The sequence below is a fragment of the Balaenoptera musculus genome, chromosome 4 (genome assembly GCF_009873245.2).
Source record: "Balaenoptera musculus isolate JJ_BM4_2016_0621 chromosome 4, mBalMus1.pri.v3, whole genome shotgun sequence".
Classification (NCBI taxonomy): domain Eukaryota; kingdom Metazoa; phylum Chordata; class Mammalia; order Artiodactyla; family Balaenopteridae; genus Balaenoptera; species Balaenoptera musculus.
This window is the reverse complement of record NC_045788.1, coordinates 77,605,646-77,626,969: the sequence shown is the minus strand read 5'-3', so window position 1 is coordinate 77,626,969 and position 21,324 is coordinate 77,605,646. Positions and strand designations below refer to the sequence as shown.

At 43.2% G+C, this 21,324-nt stretch overlaps 1 protein-coding gene across 1 annotated transcript; it reads left to right on the top strand.

Annotated features, from left to right (window-relative positions):
- The first annotated feature begins 906 nt into the window (after positions 1–906).
- Positions 907–20,423, top strand: FBXO40 (F-box protein 40). Its single transcript, XM_036849619.1, has 4 exons — positions 907–1,346; positions 11,688–11,720; positions 12,611–14,521; positions 17,015–20,423. Exons 1-4 carry the CDS (start codon positions 1,263–1,265, stop codon positions 17,174–17,176), a joined length of 2,190 nt encoding a protein of 729 aa, XP_036705514.1. The 5' UTR covers positions 907–1,262; the 3' UTR covers positions 17,177–20,423.
- The last annotated feature ends 901 nt before the right edge of the window (positions 20,424–21,324 follow it).

Sequence of the window (21,324 nt, the reverse complement as noted above, 5' to 3'; positions counted from 1 at the left end):
GGAATATTACTCAGCCATAACAAAGAATGAAATATTGCCATTTGCAGCAACATGAAAGGACCTAGAGATTACCACACTAAGTGAAGTCAGAAGAGAAAGACAAATACCATATGATATCACTTATATGTGGAATATAACACAAATGAACATATCTAGAAAACAAGTTAGATGACCACTCACTACTTTTTTAAAATTAATTAATTAATTTGTTTATTTATTTTTGGCTGCATTGGGTCTTCGTTGCTGCACGCGGGCTTTCTCTAGTTGCAGCGAGCAGGGGCTACTCTTTGTTGCGGTGCGCAGGCTTCTCATTGCAGTGGCTTCTCTTGTTGCTGAGCTCAGGCCCTAGGCATGCGGGCTTCAGTAGTTGTGGCACGTGGGCTCAGTAGTTGTGTCTCGTGGGCTCTAGAGTGCAGGCTCAGTAGTTGTGGCACACGGGCTTAGTTGCTCCTCAGCATGTGGGATCTTCCCGGACCAGGGCTCGAACCTGTGTCCCCTGCATTGGCAGGCGGATTCTCAACCACTGCGCCACCAGGGAAGTCCCGACCACTCACTACTTTTTTCAACGTAGTGCTGGAAGATCTAGGCGAACAATTTACTTTCTCTTCTCTGTCTTCTCATCTGTAAAATGAGAGAGTTGGACTAAGTGATAGCTAAGCCTCCTACCACCTCTAATTTTCTCAGACTGGACTTACTCTATGCCTGATTTCTGAATTACAAAATCTTCCTTTCCCTACCATCCGGGAAAGAAGAGGGCCAGGAGAGGACAGCCACTTGTCATGGCAAGAAATAGGAGAAACAGAAACAGGACCACATGTCACTTGCACAAGTTGCTGCCTCAGCCAATGATAGGTTTAGGTGAAAGCACGGTTATAATTAGAGCAGCAGCGTGTCCTGAGTGCTCCACCAGCCACTGTGGGCACAGATGGATCTGCCAACCACATGCACAGGACCTTGAGAGGCTGCTCGGGCCTTGAAATGATTCTTCTTACAAGGATTTTCCTTCTTCCTCAAGGGAAAGAAAACCCATTGATATAAAACCCCACTTGCCTTCCAGCTTCCCCTGCTAACTGCCACTCCAACAGAGACGGAGTGTGGGCAAATACAGGAGAAAGAAAAAATCGTAAGCTGAGCCTGGTCACATTGCCCCTTGTGATATAGTTTTATTTTTAACTTCAAAACACTTGAAAGATTTCTGTTGAAGTATTTTTCTCCTTTCCCTACCTCCTCGACAAAACTCTGTCCTCTGCTGCAGCCAATGCATGCCAAGCCACCGCCGGCAGTCTACGTGCTCACCATCAAGGGACACAAGTGCAGCAGATGCTGACTCAGCCCATGCCATTAAGGTAAGCTTTTCAATGTGGGCAGGTTCATCAAGGGGAAATTTAGAGTGGTGAACATGGAGGCAGAGGCTGAGTGGCATATCACCTTTTTGCTCTGAGTAAGAGGGTTGTTAAGCAAATTAGTTACATATGGGGGAGAAAAGGGTTAGCACTGAGAATGAGACCCAGTCATAGGTAAACTCCTGCTTTGAATATAAAATCTTAGAGCAGGAAGAGATGACCTGCTTTCTAACAGCTTAGGCTCTTTCTTCTAAAATCAACCATAATGTTTATGTGCTATGTCTAAGGTTACACAGTATTGATGGGGGTTCAGGATGGCGGCGGGGAGGAGGTGGTGAGGAAATAGGTGGAAGGCCCAGAACCCAGGATTTCTGTTTTCTGAAGTCCAAATGTTGTGATCTTTCCGCAATCACCATTTGCTATGTTAACTGCAAGTCATTCTCATGTACTTTAAATTCCATCACCTGTGTCACTCTACCAGTTAATTTAGCACAGTTGTATTTACTGCATATATTATTTAAATTCTGCCTGCCTGTTTTTCTTTAACAATATTCCCTAAACATGACTCACTCCTCCCCAGCTCTCTTGAATCCAAATGCATCTATGGAATAGAAGTGAAAGTATTTTACAAGTTGAAAAATGGTATACACATGTAAACCAAAAATTATCACAAATTTGAAACTTGCAAATCCAGGGGGACAAAAGTAAAATGATTAATGATACTTGAGGAGTCAAACACTTTAAAGTGTAGATAGGTTATTTCTAGCTTTGGGAATAACAGCATAGTGTTGCATGCACAAATAAATTGGCAGGGATAAGGGAGCAGTGTTTATTTTCCTGTTTTCCTCTGGACCTCGCTTTAGTGTTATATAGTTAAAAGTTCAGCTAAGGACATCCTAGGAAGTGGCCTGTGCAGCAAAAGGGATTCTGTACACTCTGAACGTTGCAGTGTACAGGCTAAAGCCACCAATGTCAAGTAAAAGGAGACCTACCACCAGACACCTTAACTCCTGGTTCCTTCTTGCCTGCCTCTGTAACCTCCAGATGCATCCCATAACTCTGCTATAGGTGTCTGGGTTATAATTATGCCTGTTTGCTAGGCACAATCAAATGCACTGTGTATAATTGCCTAACTTCATTTAATTTTGTCAGAGTTTCCATGGCACAAAGGTCTTCAAGGGGTATACCGGGTACTTTCCTAGCAAGATGGGCATGTTAGCTTAGCAGTAACCACCCAGACCGGCTGACTCAGAGCTACTCCTAAATAATCCATCTAGTTTGCACTTTCTTGGCCAATACAAAACAGTAATTTAAAACACTGAAACTAATAATATAAGTACAAGATATGAGAATTAACTAGCTAATTAAATAACTAGAAAGTTTAAAGGTAGAGAGATTTCTAGTGTAGGTACAGAACTGCAGATGGTGAGGTTGAATAGATTTGAGGGCGGATGGTTTTTAGGGTATAGTGAAAGGGCTGAAATCACAGCCTGAAAGCCCAGGATTATGGGACCAGATGTGGGAATTATCCTCAGCCAACTGGTTGTGTTAAAATCTCAAGATGCAAAGGGATTACTTTAATATTTAACTTTATACATTTTCTTTCCATAGAATTAAGTATCTCCATAGCAGGGAAACAGATTAACAATGTATAATTAAAGTAACAAATTAATTGGCTGGTTAATAGGTTAACAGTTAATCTCTGTCCTTTAACTCTTGACCTTGTCACTTCCACTAAAGTTAAAGCTCAGGAATAAATAATTATTGCCAGGGCTAGCCACATGAGGAGGCAAAATAGTCGCTGCATCATGTGAGGGGTGCTGGGAGGGCCCCTTGCCTAAAAATATCTCCCTGACACCAACCCTGATTGCCTACTAACTTTATAGTGAAGAACGTTAAAACTATTTTCTGTTAATTGCATTCTCTAGTGCTTGAGTCAGTGATTTAAATATACCTGCTTTATGCCTTCTCATGACCTTGTTGTCCAGTGACACTTGGTCACCACCTCTTCCTCATTCTTCCAGGCCTTGTCCTGCTTTGCCCTTGGTACCATCTAAGCTGCCCACATGCCCTTGGTCATCGTCATGCAGGTAGCTCTGTGTGGCACTGGTTTCTACAGAATTTCTCAGTAAACTATCAAGGTGAAGTAGAAAAAAGAAAAGCATGTGATTAGAGTCAGAGACTGGGGGAGCATAAGCAAGACACATTACTTCTCTGGGCCTCAGTTTCTCTTGTAAAAAATGAAGAGTTTAACCTAGACCCTTTCCTAGACCATTTGTTCTACCAGATCAGAAGCTGCATTTCAAAAAAGATTGCCCAGGTGATTCCTATGCACACTGAAGTTTGAGAAGCTCCAGAGCAGAGGATTTCTGTTTATCTATCTGATCCAGATTTCTGATTCTATGACTGTAAGTGTTGAGAACAAGTGTAACCTCCTACAAACAATTCTGGCAGCATTCAGATTGTTGCGGTGCGCGGGCTTCTCATTGCGGTGGCTTCTCTTGTTGCAGAGCACGGGCTCTAGGCACGCAGGCTTCAGTAGTTGTGGCTCGCGAGCCCTAGAGCACAGGCTCAGTAGTTGTGGCGCATGGGCTTAGTTGCTCCATGGCATGTGGGATCTTCCTGGATCAGGGATCGAACCTGTGTCCCCTGCACCGGCAGGCGGATTATTAACCACCACACCATCAGGGAAGTCCAAAACCTTCCTTTTCAAATTAATGAACAAAGTAATGTAGGTAAACAATTAAAATTATGAACTTGAGGCCTGGGAAGCAAAGAGGCCTTCAAGTTGCCTTGGGGGCATCTGAAAGGTCCTCTGGGCCTGATACTGTACTATTTGAATTCCTAAGTGCTTGAGAAATGACTGCTTTGTGGTGTTTACAAGGGGCCAAAAGTGGGGGAAATTAGGGAGATTCACATCCTTAAAGGAGTGAGGTAAGATTTTTTTTTTAATGGGGTTTGAGGATGATTAAGCTGGCAGTGTATGTAAGATCCATTGGAGTGGGGGAGAACTAAAAATTGAACAACCAGCCAAGGGCTCTGGGTGTGATGTAATGGGAAGAAATAAGGTCTGGACAAGGGTAGTAACCATGAGAATGACCTTCCTGATAGAGGAAGGATGAACAGTTGAGTGACTCTTGTACACTAGACACGTTCCTTATCTCATTTGATCCTCACACAATCCTATGGGTTATGATGAGCCCCATTTTATGGATGAATAAATTACCTTTAGGGAGATTCAATAACTTGTCAAAAATTACTCAGCAGAACATGAGAGTGTTCATTAATTTACTTTATTTTATTTTTATTTTTTAATTTTTTTGGCCGCTCCGTGCAGTTTATGGGATCGTAATTCCCTGACCAGGGATTAAACCTGCGGTCTTGGCAATGAAAGAGAGGAGTCCTAACCACTGGACCACGAGGGAATTCCCTCATTAATTTACTTTAGATTGGGTGTGTCAGGTAAGAACTCTGTGGAGGTAGTAGGTAAGGTGAAATCTGAATAGCAAGAAGGAACCCATAAGCAATTAAAGAGCAAGGGAAGAATTCTCTTGGGAGAAAGAACAAGTACAGGAATTAGGAATGAGCAGCAAGGCTGGAGCTAAGTGCTCAAGGGCGAGAGGTGAGGTAAAAGAGGCAAGCAAGGGACATTCATGTAGGGCCCTGTGGGCCAAGAAAAGGACATCAGAGCTTATTCCTTGTGATGGGATAGAATCTCCTAAAGATTTTAAGCAGGGAAGTAATGATCTAAAATTAAAAGTTGCTGGGTTAAGAATGGTTAAGAATCCGCCTGCCAATGCAGGAGACGTAGGTTCAAGACCTGGTCCGGGAAGATCCCACATGCCACGGAGCAACTAAGCCCGTGCGCCATAACTACTGAGCCTGTGCTCAAGAGCCCACGAGCCACAACTACTGAGCCCTCGTGCCACAGCTACTGAAGCCCACGCACCTAGAGCCCGTGCTCCACAACAAGAGAAGCCACCGCAATGAGAAGCCTGTGCACCGCAATGAAGAGTAGCCCTGCTCACTGCAACTAGAGAAAGCCCGCGCACAGCAACAAAGACCCAATGCAGCAAAAAAAAAAAAAAGTTGTTAAAATCACTCTTTCTGCTGATGAATGGGCATCAAAATGGGAGAAGTAAGACTGATTATAAGGCCGTTTCTCCAGACTGGATGAGAGATGATGGTGCTTGGACCTGGGCCTGGTGGTGGAGATTGAAAGAAATGGATAGATTTGCCAACTGCCTTTACAGATCTTTCTCCTAGGCCTTCCCACCTAACTGGGCAGTAGTTTCTTTGTGATTGGGGCACAATATCAGGCTCATCTAGCTCTCAAACTTGAACTTACAGTAGAATCAGCTGGTAGGTCTGATTCAGTAGGTCTGATTTGGTGGGGCCCAATAATGTACATTTCTAACCAGTTCCCAGGTAATTCTGATGCTGTTGGTCTAGGTACCACATTTTAAGGACCACTATTCTAGTTGACTTGCCTTTGCTTATTAACTTACTCCTTTCTGAGTGATCCGCAAAGCACCACAACCTGCGTCAAATAGTGTCTGCTCCCCTGACAATTTCTAAATTCTCCTCTATTTCTTTAAAGAAATATTCATCCCCCAAACTCATGCACCTGGTCCTTCTACCTACTCACATTCTAGTTAAACTTCATACAGTACAATCAGTAAAATCTAGTTCTGTGCAGCTCTCTAAACTATTTAAGTCTAAATTATATTACTTTGTCTCCTCTAGACAGGAGAACCTTAAAACAAATTTTGGGGGCTTCCCTGGTGGCGCAGTGGTTGGGAAGCCGCCTGCCAATGCAGGGGACACGGGTTTGAGCCCTGGTACAGGAAGATCCCACATGCTGCAGAGCAACTAAACCCATGCACCACAACTACTGAGCCTGCGTTCTAGAGCCCACGTGCCACAACTACTGAAGCCCACGCGCCTAGAGCCCGTGCTCTGCAAAGAGAAGCCACCACAATGAGAAACCCGTGCATCACAACGAAGAGTAGCCCCCACTCGCCACAACTGGAGAAAGCCCGTGTGCAGCAATGAGGACCCAGCACAGCCATAAATAAATAAATAAACAAACAAACAAATAAATAAATTTATGTTAAAATAAATGGTCAAAATGGTACATTAAAAAAAAACAAACATATTTTGGGGAGAGTGTTTTTGGCCATAGACTTGATTGAAGTTCATTTTTAAGAGGAGGGAATGTATGTACTGCCTTTTCAGACAGGAAGCAAGAATTTAAAGGTGAATATAGGGGCATAGAAACTGAAGGGGAAAATGTCACCTGGATAACCATACTCTGTTTCAGGCATAGAATTTTGTCACCTTTTTCACAGTGAAGAGTTTCTATAATCTATATGCTTTGATTTGGTAGGTATTTCATTTTAAATGTCAGATTCCATATTATAGTGCAGATTTTTTTTTAACGATAATGGCAGATAAACACCTGAAAATTTGTTTGTTTTTAATTAATTAATTTATTTATTTTTGGCTGCCTTGGGTCTTCGTTGCTGCGAGTGGGCTTTCTCTAGTTACGGCGATGGGGGGCTAATCCTCGTGGCAGTGTGTGGGCTTCTCATTGCAGTGGCTTCTCTCATTGCAAAGCACGGGCTCTAGGTGCGCAGGCCTCAGTAGTCGTGGCACACGGGCTCAGTAGTTGTGGCTCGTGGTCTCTAGAGCACAGGCTCAGTAGTTGAGGTGCACAGGCTTAGTTGCTCCGCAGCATGTGGGATCTTCCTGGACCAGGGATCGAACCCGTGTCCACTGCATTGGCAGGAAGATTCTTAACCACTGAGCCACCAGGGAAGTCCCTATAGTGCAGATTTTTAACCTTAAAAATCTTCCCTGCCACATTTGTATTCCCTGAAATGCAAAGGCATGGGACCTGCACAGTCTTCTTCTTTCCTCTATTCAGAAGGGCATAGTATGGGTTGTGGTCCAGAGGGGGACCAAAAAAATAAACTTCATCATAGGCATGGAGGTGCTTCCTAATGTGAAGCATCCAGCTTCTCTACAATTTGGAAAGATTATACAGGTAGACACCTTTCTGTGCCCCAACTGGGGGAAAAAAGGCTTTCCCCTTACAGACTCTAGCCATGGGCTTGCATTCTCCCCAAATCATGGAGATGGACCACAAATGTCTCTATGGGTCTCTGACGGACACAGTGTGAGGTAGCAGACAGTAGAGTTTGAAGCCAAACAAACTTAGGCTTCTTTGTGCCTCAGTGTCCTTACCAGTAAACTGGAGATGGTAATACCCACCTCACATTATTATTGTGAGGATTAAATGAGATGTTATGTAAACGCACATGTTAAGCACTAATATTTTATTTCTCTTCCACTATGACATCCAAAATGGAGAAATCACTCCATCTGGGAAAGTCAGACAGACCCCATGGAGGATAAGGATCCAGTCACTGCACAGGAACAGAAATTGGGACGGATGCAAACCAGGATGATTGGTTACACTGTTTCTCCAGCAATAATTAGACTATCAACAATTTTGGATTGTCCTTTATCTCAGTGGGAAAGATTTCCCCCAGATATACAACAAAAGGTTCAGATGTGATTTTTTTTTATGCCCTTAGGCTATATTTGTCTTTCTCCTTTCCTCCACTGCCAAATGTCTCCACAAAGTCATCTCCACTCAGTGTCTTTCTGCTCAGCACATACCTTCTCTCAAAGTCACTCATCTGGGGTAGCTCCAGAGCCTGGCAGAAGATCTTTAAATAGCAACATAAAGCAACAGAATCTTTGTTGCCTGCCTGCATTGCTTTTCTTTCCTCTTAAAGGAATATTTTCATATAACCTCAAAGAGATGGAGAGCAATAAGACTCCACCACAAATGTTCCCAGCTTCAATAACGCTGTTGCTAAGAACCATCTTTATAATGCTGAAGGATAAGAAATGATTGGCAACAAGGACCTAATGTGTAGCACAGGGAATTATACTCAATATTTTATAATAACCTATAAGGGAAAATAATCTGAAAAAAAATGGATATAGATGTATATATAACTGAATCACTTTGCTCTACACCTGAAACTAACACAACATTGTAAATCAACTATTCTTCAATTAAAAAAATAAGAAGGAGAAGAAGAAGGAGAGGAAGAGGAAGAGGAAGAAGAGGGAGAAAAAGAAATGACTGGGCTTAGAGTTCATCACTATTGTCCCTCCAGCCAGACACATGCCTGCTGATAGGGGCAGAGTTCTCACTACATACACTGAGTGCACAGAACTAGCCAGGGCTGCTTTGCCCTTGCTGGAAACTGGGCTCAACTTTGTGACAGAACCCGGTTGGCAAATATGAAGTTGGACATTCCTGGTGCTGTTAGCTTTTTTCACATAACCTTACTCCATTTGTGACCTGCCTCTTCTTCCCCACCTAAAAACCAACAGGGGACCCTGAGTCATCCAGAGTCCATTCTTGATGAATGTCTGTTATGAATAGAAAGCAGATGATCACATTCTCCCAGCCAGGGCACAGGCCCTGCCAACATTGGAGTGTGTGCTTAATAGCTTTCTCCTCGACTCCAAACAAACACTAGATTTTGAATGGCCAAGGGTCCCACCTCACAGCTGAAATGCAAATGCTCTGGCAAGAGCTCTTTGGGGAGCTGCCATGAGCAGTGGCATTGTCTTCCCTGTTCTTAACCTCACAGCAGCATTGGAGGCCATCACTCACCCTTTCCTTTACATCTGGCAACATAGTCCTGACTCTCTTAGCTCACTGGTCTCTCCTCTGGCTCTGCTTCTTCTTATTGTCCCCAAAGTGGTCATACTTAGCCTTGACCTTCATGGCTCAGATTTCTATTCTGTGTTCTCACTTCCCCAGTTATGGCTTCCTCTTACTTTTAAGTGGATAATTCTCAAGTCTGCACCTCTATATTCTAACCCCTCATCTTCCCACCCACATGATCTGTCATCACCTAAAGCAACTTGTATTACACTCGCTGGACCCATTTTTCTTCCCAAAACAGTTCTCTCCTTAGGCCTCTATTTTTCTCAGAATTACACCCAACATTCTCTCTTCTTAGTTCACCTTCTTGGCATCACCTTTGACTCTTCTTCTTCCCCCATCTCCAGCCAGAAACAAAAATGTTAGTTGATCCTCCCTTGTAATGTCTCCTGTCTGTCTCATCTTGCCTATTTCTACTGTCATCAGTCTCACAATCTCAGCCTCCATCATGTTCTCTACATAGCAGTTTCTAACTCTAGGTCTTTCCACTCCATTCTTCCACTACTACTGGTTAACACCCCAATTACAATGGTAAATGGTTCCTTATTGAGTACCAAATAACTCTAGATGCTTAAGCCTAATATTTATGAATTTCTACAAGTCCATAATGGGCTTTTTCCCCCCAGGAATGATCTGGAATATGGCAGGAGCCTACCTTTAAATTGTATGTTAAAAGATCAAGTAGCTAGACTCTTGCATCCAAAAGATGTGCTCTTTGCCTGATCCTATTCTGCTCCATCTCAGTCCTACCCTCACAGCCTTTCCACTCTGCTCAGCTCCCTCTCTGTCTGATTAATCTTCTAGTTAGCCCTGAAGCTACTGATCGTCAGGCTGACTATTAGGGTATGGGGTATCCCTCTATACCCTAAGAGGGATTCTGGCGTGATCCCTCTTTCACACTTACAGTGCATGAGTCAGATGGGGAATGTGTTAAGAATGTAAATTCCAGGATACACCCTTGGCTCAGGTCAGGGGTGCAGCCAGCATCTAGAGCAGTGTTGTCCAATAGAGTAGCTACTGATCACTTGAAGTGTAGCTAATATGACTTGAGGCACTGAATTATTAATTCTAGTTCATTTTGATTAATTTAAATTTAAATAGCCACATATGGCCAGTGGCTACCATATTGAACAGTGGGGATCTATATATTTTTTTTTAAACATCTTTATTGAAGTATAATTGCTTCACAATGGTGTGTTAGTTTCTGCTTTATAACAAAGTGAATCAGCTACACATATACACACGTTCCCATATCTCCTCCCTCCTGCATCTCCCTCCCTCCCACCCTCCCCATCCCACCCCGCCAGGCGGTCACAAAGCACTGAGCTGATCTCCCTGTGCTATGCGTCTGCTTCCCACTAGCTATCTATTTTACATTTCGTAGTGTATATATGTCCATGACACTCTCTCACCCTGTCACATCTCACCCCTCCCTCTCCCCATATCCTCAAGTCCATTCTTTAGTAGGTCTGTGTCTTTATTCCCATCTGGAGAGGGTGTGGAGAAAAGGGAACACTCTTGCACTGTTGGTGGGAATGTAAATTGATACAGCCACTATGGAGAACAGTATGGAGTTTCCTTAAAAAACTAAAAACAGAACTACCATACGACCCAGCAATCCCACTACTGGGCATATACCCTGAGAAAACCATAATTCAAAAAGAGTCATGTACCAAAATGTTCATTGCAGCTCTATTTACAATAGCCAGGACATGGAAGCAACCTAAGTGTCCATCATCGGATGAATGAATAAAGAAGATGTGGCACATATATACAATGGAATATTACTCAGCCATAAAAAGAAATGAAATGGAGGGATCTATATATTTAACAAGAATCACAGTTGATTCTAATGAACATAGTGTTTAAAGCCACTTTAACAAGCAGTCCAGGTGACCCTTATGCTCACTTACTGGTACACAGTAGGTAATCAAAAACGTTTGTTGAATGAATGGATGAACAAATGAATACATGAATGAAGTAGCATACAATTTCCTTGAGATTTAAGGCTGTCTCTTCTAAAAAAGAAAAGTTGAGGGGGATTTTCCAGATGAAAAGAGGCTAAAAAGATTTAACAAACAAATGTAATAAATTAACCTTAAAGGGATCCTGGTTCAAAACTGAGTTGTTTTTTAAAAAGTACAGAAGATATTTTGGGGATAATTGGGGAAATTTGAATATAGACAGCATGTTACATGATATTAGAAAATTATTTTTAGTTTTCTTAGGTGAGATAATGTTACTGTAGTTACAAAAAATGTCTTTATTCTTAGGAAATACATGCTGAAGTACTTACAGATGAAGTGTCATGACATCAGCAACTTATCTTCAAGTGGTTTGGCAAAAAATGTGTGTGTGTATGTGTGTGTGTGTGTGTGTGTGTTTGTTGAGAGAGAGAGAAAGTGAAAGGGGCAAAATGTTAACAATTGTTATATCTAGGTAGAGTATATTTGACTGCAAAATGTGGGCCAGGACACTTACCTCCAGGGTGGTGGAAGAATACGTGAAGTCTCTTTAGCCCCTGTTAAAACAGATAAAATACTTTTCTTACTAATCATTCATACTTGTATTTTTATATTTTCCCCTAGAGTTACAAAGCAAGAAGAAATTTGGAAGCTATGGTAAGTACCAGGTGTTTATTGGAACTTTACCTTTCACAGGTCCAGGTCTGGCTTCATTTAGCCTGTAGCCCAAGCATCTGGCAGATTTATCCTTTTGATCTGATGATATATATTGGCTTTTTGCCAAACCAGAGATGCTAGAGCAGAACCTAGAAGAAACCGACACAGAATAGGGGGAAAGCAGAGACCTGAGAAAGATCTGTGAGCAAAGATTTTTAGTAAAATTTTACATATGAAAAAGCAAAAAATCCAGGTATAATCTAAATGGCTAACAATTCCTTCATTCAGCAAATATTACTGAGTGCTTACAATGGTCCAGGTCCTGTGACAGATGCTGGGGACCAAAATGTGAACAAAATCAGACATGCCCCATGTCCTCCAGCATACCCCCTAGTGGTAGTTGGTTAAATGAATGACAGAACACTCATTCTGGAATGTTACACTCCCATTATGAAGAAAGTTTGCAAAGAAAAATTAATAAAACAGCCTAGACAGGTCATAATAGCAAGTTAAAGCAGAACGCAAAATTGTATTCATAGTATTAACTGTCATATAAATCCTCCACAACCCACAACTCAAAAACAGCAATTGTCAACCTTGTAGCCCATTACTTTCACCTTTGTTTTTTTTCTATTCTCAACACAGCTAATACATAGAATAAACTATTGGAAAATAAAGAGAAGAGCATTGATAGCTGTTATTTCTAGGTTGTGGGATTATGAGTGTTTTTGCTTTCTTCTTATGATTTTCTATATTTTTCAAGATTCCTACAATAAACATGAATAAACAGGAAATAAGTCAATTAAAACTTAAACACTCACAGACATGCATAGAGCTTCTCTTCCAGCAGTCATTTGTTTTCTCTTTCCCCTTGCCTTTGGTGTCTCCAGCGTAGGGCGCGCAGGCCTCCACCAGGGCAGCACAGGCACTGTGACAGATGCTTCAACCGTCACTGCCACATGCCTGTGGAGCCTGGTGTCTCCTGCCTGGTGATAAACTGCCACCTGTCCTGTGGCGCTACCTTCCACACGTGCAAAGAGGCAGAGCACGAGCTCCTGTGCCCTTTAGAGCAGGTTCCGTGCCTCAACTCCGAATCTGGCTGCCCCCTTTCCATTTCCCGCCACAAGCTGGCCAAGCACCTGCAAGTGTGCCCCGCCAGCGTGGTCTGCTGCTCGATGGAGTGGAACCGCTGGCCAAACGTGGACTCTGAAACAGCCCTTCACGAGAACATCATGAAAGAGACCCCCAATGAGGAGTGCTTGGACACAGCCCTGGCCCTCCAAGACCAGAAGGTCCTCTTTAGATCTCTGAAAATGGTAGAACTTTTCCCAGAAGCTAGAGAACCCATGGAAGAGGAACCTACCATGAATGGTGAAGCCAGCTGGAAGGAAATGGAAGGAGCGGTGGGCGGGGCAGATGCTGGTTTGGTAACAAGCGGCTCTCTGTCAACCACCAACGGAGAGGTGGCAGAGCTGAGTCAAGAAGAACGAGAGGTATTAGCCAAAACCAAAGAAGGGATGGACCTAGCCAGGTTTGACAAGTGGGAAAATATGTTCAGCAAAGAGCACGCGGCCTCTGCTTTAACGAGCTCATCAGTGAGCAGTGAGGGCACGAGCAGGGATGGCCCAGAGAAAGAACAGATTTCCAGCAGCAACAACACAGTAGAAGAGAGCGCTGCCAAAGGGAAAGAGACACAGGAAGACCAGAAGCAGCGGGACTTTCATGCAGCCATAGAAAAGTCAGGGCTTGCCCCTTGGCAGGATGGTGTTCTGGAAAGACTGAAAACAGCTATGGATGCAAAGGACTATAATATGTACCTGGTGCACAATGGGAGGATGCTTATTCACTTTGGTCAGTTGCCTGCTTGTACACCTAAAGAGAGAGACTTTGTTTATGGCAATCTTGAGGCTCAGGAAGTGAAGACTGTTTACACCTTCAAAGTTCCCGTGAGCTACTGCTGGAAGCGGGCTCAACTCAGAGACACCTTGTCGAGTTGTAGGCCAAGTGAACACAAGGCAGTAGATACTTTGGATTTAGGGATCACTGTGGAGGACCTGCCCAAATCAGATCTCATCAAGACCACCCTGCTGTGTGCTCTGGAAAGAGAACTCAAAGGTCATGTCATCTCTGAATCCAGGAGCATTGATGGGCTGTTCATGGATTTTGCTACACAGACATACAGTTTTGAGCCAGAACAATTTTCCTCCAGGACGGTGCTGGCTGACCTTCTAACCACTGCCAACCTGAATGGGCTCCATATGGAGCTCCACAGTGAGTGTGTGACCAGGAGACACAACAAGAGCAGTTCTGCCTTTACTTTCACTTGCAACAAATTCTTCAGGAGGGATGAATTCCCCCTACATTTCAAGAATGTCCACACAGACATTCAGTCATGTCTCAATGGTTGGTTCCAGCACCGATGCCCCCTTGCCTACTTGGGATGTACCTTTATTCAAAACCATTTCTGTCCCCCAGGGCAAAAGGCAAAAGTAATCTATAGTCAGGAGCTCAAGACCTTTGCCATCAAGCCGGAGGTTGCTTCAGAGCTGAGTGAGGGAGGGAACAGCCATCTCTCAGGCCGTGAAGGAAAAAGCCAGAATTCTCTAACCAGCCTGCCCCTGGAGGTTTTGCAGTACATTGCTGGGTTCTTAGACAGCGTCAGCCTATCCCAGCTCTCCCAGGTGTCCGTGCTGATGAGGAATATCTGTGCCACTTTGTTACAAGAGAGAGGGATGGTCCTCCTGCAGTGGAAGAAGAAGAGGTATTCCCATGGAGGCACCTCGTGGAGAGTTCACAGAAAGGCAAGTAAATAGTCATTCACTTATTCCTTCATTCAACAAGTATTTACTAAGGGCCTTCTGTGCACCAAGCAGTGTACTAGGCACTGAGATTGTACTAGGTTACCGGGAATAAAACACAGTCTATGAACTCAGGGAGGTCAGCATAGTAGAGGAGACAGACCCATAAACTTAAAAATGGCAATACAAATGGTAATGCCTGTTTATGTAAGTGTCCTGCATGTCTTCCGTTTGCTCACATGATCCATTCTCCATCGTGATCTGTCCCCCAGGAGGCTGATCTTTACAGACTAGCTTAACCAGCTCCCCTGCCCTCCAGCTTCCAGTTGGGCTAATCTAACGGGAGTGTATCAGCAGGAGATGGTCAGGAGGGAGAAGAGTGAGGTTGACATAGCTATTCTTCTGCCTTCCTCCCTGCACGCATTCTCCCCTGCACGACATTTTGCACTGGCCACGTCCCTCCAGCTGTATCTGATCGCTCTCTCCACACAGGTTACCGATTCTGGGTTCCATTGACTTCCTTCCTCCCTTTCAGGCCTAGGGTAGTAACACTCTAGATTGTTACTAGCCTGGGTTTTCTATACCCTGCCCACACATTTGTATATCATTCCTTTACAAAATTCTCTTCAGATTACCCAGTTTGAGCGTGCCATCTGTTTTCTGCCTGGACTCAAACTGATACAGTATGCCAACAAATTCTCCTCAGCCCTATGTCAACTAATTTATTTACAAACAAGTTTTGCCCCTGTTGAATTCATTTTGAAATTCTAAAATAATTTGGTCCACTGATTTCCCCTGGTTCAAATGCTTATTTAATTGTTTTAAAAAACTCTGCTGTATAGATCAAAGAATCTTTCCCTTTGGAAAAACCTCGTTCCCTTTTCCCAATCAGGTTAGGCTTGCTTAACTGTATTATAAGTTCTATTGGCTTGTACTGTATAGAAGTGAAACTCCCAATTCGTCATATCCAAGGTGCCGTAGCATCCTCTCTTATGGTACATATATTGGTAATGTGAATCACAAATTTACAATGCCCATTTAGGTCAATAATTCCAAAATCTCACTGTTGAGTCTCTTCCCAGTATGTGGGTATATGCAAACTGGTATTGGGGAGTTAGGAGATGTTTACATCTATTTTTATTGATTATGTTTAAAACATCTTGCATATTTTCTATTATTTATTCCCGGAGCAGTCTTCTTCAAAAAATAATTATCAGACTCTCTCTCATGAATTCATGCTTGAATCCATGCCTGCAATCCATGTGTTAGTTAGATAATGACTGCCAACCAACCATGTGTTAGGGATAAACATGAATGAGACTAAGACCCTGCCTTTGGGAACTGTATCGCCAAGATACAATGTATCATCTAGAACTACCTAATATCTTCCTCTGTAAAATCAAATGCAAATAATTTAAGTTACATACTAGAAATTTCATTATTTTTTGGCTCACATTTTTTCCCAATTCAGTGATTGCTGACCACTCTTAAATATCATTTGGGATAAACTAATTTCCTTGCAGAAAGGAAGAAAGAGAATTTAGTTGGAGCTAAAGAATGCTCATGTTAAAATGGCCTTTTAAAGTACAAAGGGAAATAGTTCCAAGATCACAGGATACACTTTTCTTATATAGTAACAATGACAAGAAACTGAGGGTGAAATGATCAGGTTGAAGGATATCAGATTATGCCTATCCTCATAGCCAGATTTTAAAACTAGTGGCTTTGCCACCACATCCTAGGTGGAAAGGCCCACAGGGATTTGAGTGCCAGACTTCTAGATTTCTCCTAAGGTTTCTGTTCTAGTGAGACTCTTATTAGTTAGCATACTTTTAGTTTTAAGCAATAGAAAACCAACTTAACAGGACAAACAATAAAGGGAATTTATTGGCCTATATAACTGAAGAGTGCAAAGGTGATGGCTTCAGGTATGGCTTGATCTAGCAGCTCAAAATGCCCCCAAATGACCGTTTTACTCTCTATTTCTTATCTCTACTTCCTCGCTTGTGGCTCCACTCTTAAGACACAGTTCTCCCTTCATGGTCCCTGGTGGCTGCCAGAAGCTCCTAAGACTTTAGCTTCCAAGTTCAAGCACAGAGGGGAAAAGAGACTCTGCTTCTTGGTATCACAAACAAAAGTTCTGGAGTAGAGTCTCATTGGCACTGGTTGTCCTGATTTGAACCATATGCCTATTCTAGAACTAACCACTGTTCCTGGGGAGGTGGGGGATAGGGGAAGGGTGTATGTCAATAAGCAGATTGGTGTTAGTCATTTCCACACAACACATGGCTGGCTGGGATGATTATCAGTTGGAAGGGGGAACTAGGAATTGGATGCTGGAGAAAGGACTAACAAATGTATGCTGCAGCCACTAAATACTCTCAGGAATCTAAGAACAGGAAGAACAGAAAGGCATTTCCCCACACTGTTCAAACAAAGCCGGCCTGAGGGTTATCACCCCAGTGTTTACTTTGGAGCTTCTCTCTTTCCTCATAGATCTGGCAATTCAGCAGCCTCTTCTCCAAAATCAAGAGCTGGGAGTTTAATGAAGTTGCCTCCATGTCTGAGCACCTGAAGTCCTGTCCTTTCAACGTTGTAGAACACAAGACTGACCCGATTCTTTTGACCAGCATGTGTCAGCCCCGTGAGCAGGCCTGAGAGACTTTAGTCACCACCTTTAAAGCCAGACCAAGAGGAAGACACACCTACTAAAGGCTCAGAAGCCACCATTCTTGGATTCCCACTCAGGGTTACTGAAAGTTCGACAGAGTTTGGTTTTGAGGACTTCCTTCTGTAAACTGCAAATGTGCTTATCTGGGTGTTTTGGAACATGCAATGTCCTTCAAAACCTGAGCAGCTGCACAAGGTCGAAGAATTTCCTAAGCCATGGCTTGTATAACTGCTATAGTGCCATACTGATAACTTATTCCCCCACCACCACTTTTTTTCTAAAATAAATCAGTCTGTGAAGTATTTTAAATAGGTGACTTGAGGCCATTTGGAAGATGAGTCCAAGTCCTTAGGAGATGAGAGAGCCGTGAAATTCCATAACCAGCACAGGCCTGTGCTTTTGTGGAGAGCTTTTCAGTTTATAAGCACTTTCAATGATATGGAGTAGGCATTGTAGGGATGGGGACTGACATGCCTCCCAGGGCACCCAGGGTGAAGGGCACAGTTTGAAGTTTCTGGACGTGGGGTTGTCTTGACAGTCAAGTCCAGGGCTTTTTTTAGTTGCCCCACTGCCTCTAAGCCCAGACAGTCCAAACAGCCTGAAAGAATAGAGACCTAGGCTAAGCACAACAGCCTCGAGGACACCAAAGGCCACAGGATGAGAGGTGGGAATGAGGTCCTAGAATGAGATTGTTGTGTAGAATCTTGGCAACATATAGAAGGACAGCCTTGGAAAATGAAGAAGAATCCAGAGGAGATATTATATTTATGGAGAAAATTAGGACCAAAAGCCAGAGCCTACTTTCAAACATTTTAATAGTGATTTGAGAGTCAAGGTTCTTTTCCTCTGAAAATTATATTATCCGTCTGGATTAGGGAGACCACAGGCATGGGCCAGCACCACCCTGGGCTAAGTGAAATGATCACGAGACACTAACACCAACTTCAGTGTCATGTCAGAAGGCACAGGGTAGCCCAAGGAGACCTTGCATCTGGAAAAGTCCAGACAAGGCCCACTGCAGCTCCTGTGGTACCAGTCGCCAGGTCCTAGACATCATTTGAGTACCCCATCAGGAATCTTGAGAAGGAAGACATCTGAACATAGTGATTCCCTATAATTGCTCTTACCTATTGCTGGCCATGACTGCATTCTGTCAAAAATGTGTGACACTTCTGGGTTTTCGTAACAAATAGTTAAAACTTATGAGAACAAAAGTAAAATAAAAATACACAATAGATACTGGCATTCCCTAAAGCAGGGTTTCATGGAACTACTGACATTTTAGACTGGATAATTCTTTGTCATAAGGGACTGTCCTATGTGTTGTAGGATGTTTAGCAACATCCTTGACCTCTATCCAATAGATACCAGTAGCACCCCTACAGCTATAACAACCAAAAATGTCTCCAGACATTGCTAAAAATCCTCTGGGAGCAAAACCACTCCTGGTTGAGAACAACTGCCCTAAAGAATGACATGCCAATGGCAGTAAATTAGGATAAGCTTTTTAGTACAGCAAATTCTTATCTCACCTAGTTATCTACAATGGTCATGATTTCATGTAGCTCTTCTTTCTTTACTAAATAGGTTTTAGACACATGATGATTTTAAGTTGGGAACCAAATGGAGCTGGTTTGTTTGGTGTGGCTTCATGTCCTTGGGTCACAGTGCAAAAAGTATATCCTATCAGCTCTCCAGGTATAGCTAAAGCCAGGAAGGTTGAGCTATTTATCTTAACCCTAACCGTAACCCTCACCCTAGCCCTAGCCCTAACCCTAACCCTCTCTACTTAATTGATGCCATTTTCCTAGCAGTCCTCAGCAAGTGAGAAAGCAGGGAAAAGGAGGATGGGCATTGTGGGAAAGCAGAGAACAAAGAATTTAACCAACAACAACAAAAAAGAGTCTAGTCAATATGAATGTTTGTTATTGCCTGGCTTTCCCTCTGAACATGGTCCAGAGCTGGTATAGATGAAGTAGATGACACCCCTGAGAAGAGTCAAGAAGGCATTAGAGCAAATCCCAGAAGAGAAGTATGCTTATCTTCCATTATAATGTGCCACTTGGTACTATTCAGTAACGTAACTCTATTTTTCCTAATCCTTATTGTTTGGTTTATATTTCACATTTGTATATAAGGCGCCATTTTCTAAAAAATATAACTAGAGTGTGAGCTAAGATTTTATTCAGTGAAGATGAATAACTGTGACAGCTAAGCAGTGAAGTGGGAGAAAAGGAACCGATCCAGGGTTCAGTTCCATGTGTTTTGAATCTAGTCCTTCCTATATGGAGGAAGAAGGTTCTGAAAATCCATTTTGGGTTTCTTATTTTATTAGAAAAAGAAAGCAAGGGGAGCTGTAGACTAAGGGAGGTGAAAATCTGGGGCTACCGTGAGCTGGATGAGAAGTACAGAGAAAGGAAGAGAGCAGAGGGCTCTTCCTTGACACTCTGGGCAGCCCAAGGTTCGGGAGGGCATTCAGGAGACTAACCGCACTGCTCTGTGGGCCCCACCCTTCCAGGCACACTTTACTTTCCCAGCTGCTGCCTTCAGCACAATACTGAGCTGATCAACATCATCAAACACATTTTACAAGGTATCTAATTGTATATGTCACAGGAAACCAGAGTATTGCAGGTATCCACTGGCCTACACAATCAAGCACATTTTATGGTGAGAGGGCAATTGGAGAAAAAGGGAAGCCTTTTATAGAGACAGTGGAGTAGACGATGATTTGATTAGTGGGATGAAGCTGTAGTGAGCAGCACGTGCAGCAAGCCTCATGTGAGAGAGGCAAGACGGCTAGACACGGCTTCAGATTAAGAAGCAGCTAAGGAGAGTGAAAGGGGACTGTGGACCCAAGAACAGGAGCCTGGACAGGGAGGTGTCTGCGAGCAGAGCCCTTGAAGAGAATCACCGCCAAGAAAGTCAGTCCAAGTAGAGATCAGCCGAATGTGGAGGGCGAGGTCTATAGAACTGAGGCAGAAAGGACTTTATTGCCTTAATAATATAAGGATCTGGAAAAGAAGTTTCTGTCTTATAACGAAGGGAAAAGTGAAAAGCAAGGTGGAACTTGGATGTAAGAATAAAACCACTGCAAAAGTCTGATCTATGTGTGATGTCAGATCAAACTGAAGTGAAGAATGAGATTGTGTATATCTAGTGTGACTTACCTCTATACACTGGAAACCCCAATGTCTCTATAGGCAGAAATAAAAGCTGCTTTTCACTCTGAAAGTCTAACTGGGTGAATCTTATAAGTGAGGTGTAGAGACAGATGTGTGACTCACTGGCATAGAGGTCGCTGTGGAAACAAAGGAGTGTGTGTCTTGAAGAAAAGCCAAGGAATGAGCCTGAGGGATGCAGTGCTCTAAGCACATGCACAGCTCACCAATGAACTTTTATAAAGTCCTGCAGCAACTATGGGTCTCAGACACCAATCCTAGCTCTTCCTTGATCCCACTGTCTTCTCCATCTTTGAAAGCTGAACCCAACTTCAGATACCAGTTATAGCACAGACTTCTATTTTCCACCAACCAAAGATCCCCTATACCAAATCCCTGACTTTCATTTCGATTTGATTTTGGTTTTGCCTAGGATCTCCTATTCTGGACCTTGCGGAGCCCAATGGCCTGGGGTTAGAATAAACTCACCGTGTCCTGGCCTTTCATTCTCCCTCATCCCCATACTTTGCTTGGTGATTTGCTTTTTGCCTATCACTGGCCGTCCAAAGGTCCTCACTTCTTCTCCTATCAGCAGCCTCAGCTCTGGACCACACAGAAACTTCATGAGCTTCCTCAATCCACCTTCTTACATGACCATCGATTTCATTCATCCAGCTACAAGGAAGCCTAGACTTTCTCTAGTAGAGAAAGTCTGTCACTCTAAATCCTCTTAACACCTCATTGTTTCTTTAGTTTTTGTCTTTTTTTCTTGGCTAAATCTTTTCCTCCTTTCTTTCCCCTAATTTGTGCTTTTGCCTCAAGAATCATTATGCACTAAAAGAGTGTAGTCATTACTCCCAGGCAGAAAGTGGCTGGCCTCTCACAACTGCTGAAGCCAGCAGAAGTTGAACTGTCTTATCGTGGACCTTTCCTGGCCCCTGTTCCCCTACCTTACTGCCATTCCCCAGGCCCAT

Coding starts and splice junctions, on each gene's coding strand:
- FBXO40 (XM_036849619.1), top strand. CDS start 1,263: ATGCCAAGCCACCGCCGGCAGTCTACGTGCTCACCATCAAGGGACACA. Junction 1,347..11,687: donor ACTCAGCCCATGCCATTAAG/GTAAGCTTTTCA, acceptor ATTTTCCCCTAG/AGTTACAAAGCAAGAAGAAA. Junction 11,721..12,610: donor GAAGAAATTTGGAAGCTATG/GTAAGTACCAGG, acceptor TGGTGTCTCCAG/CGTAGGGCGCGCAGGCCTCC.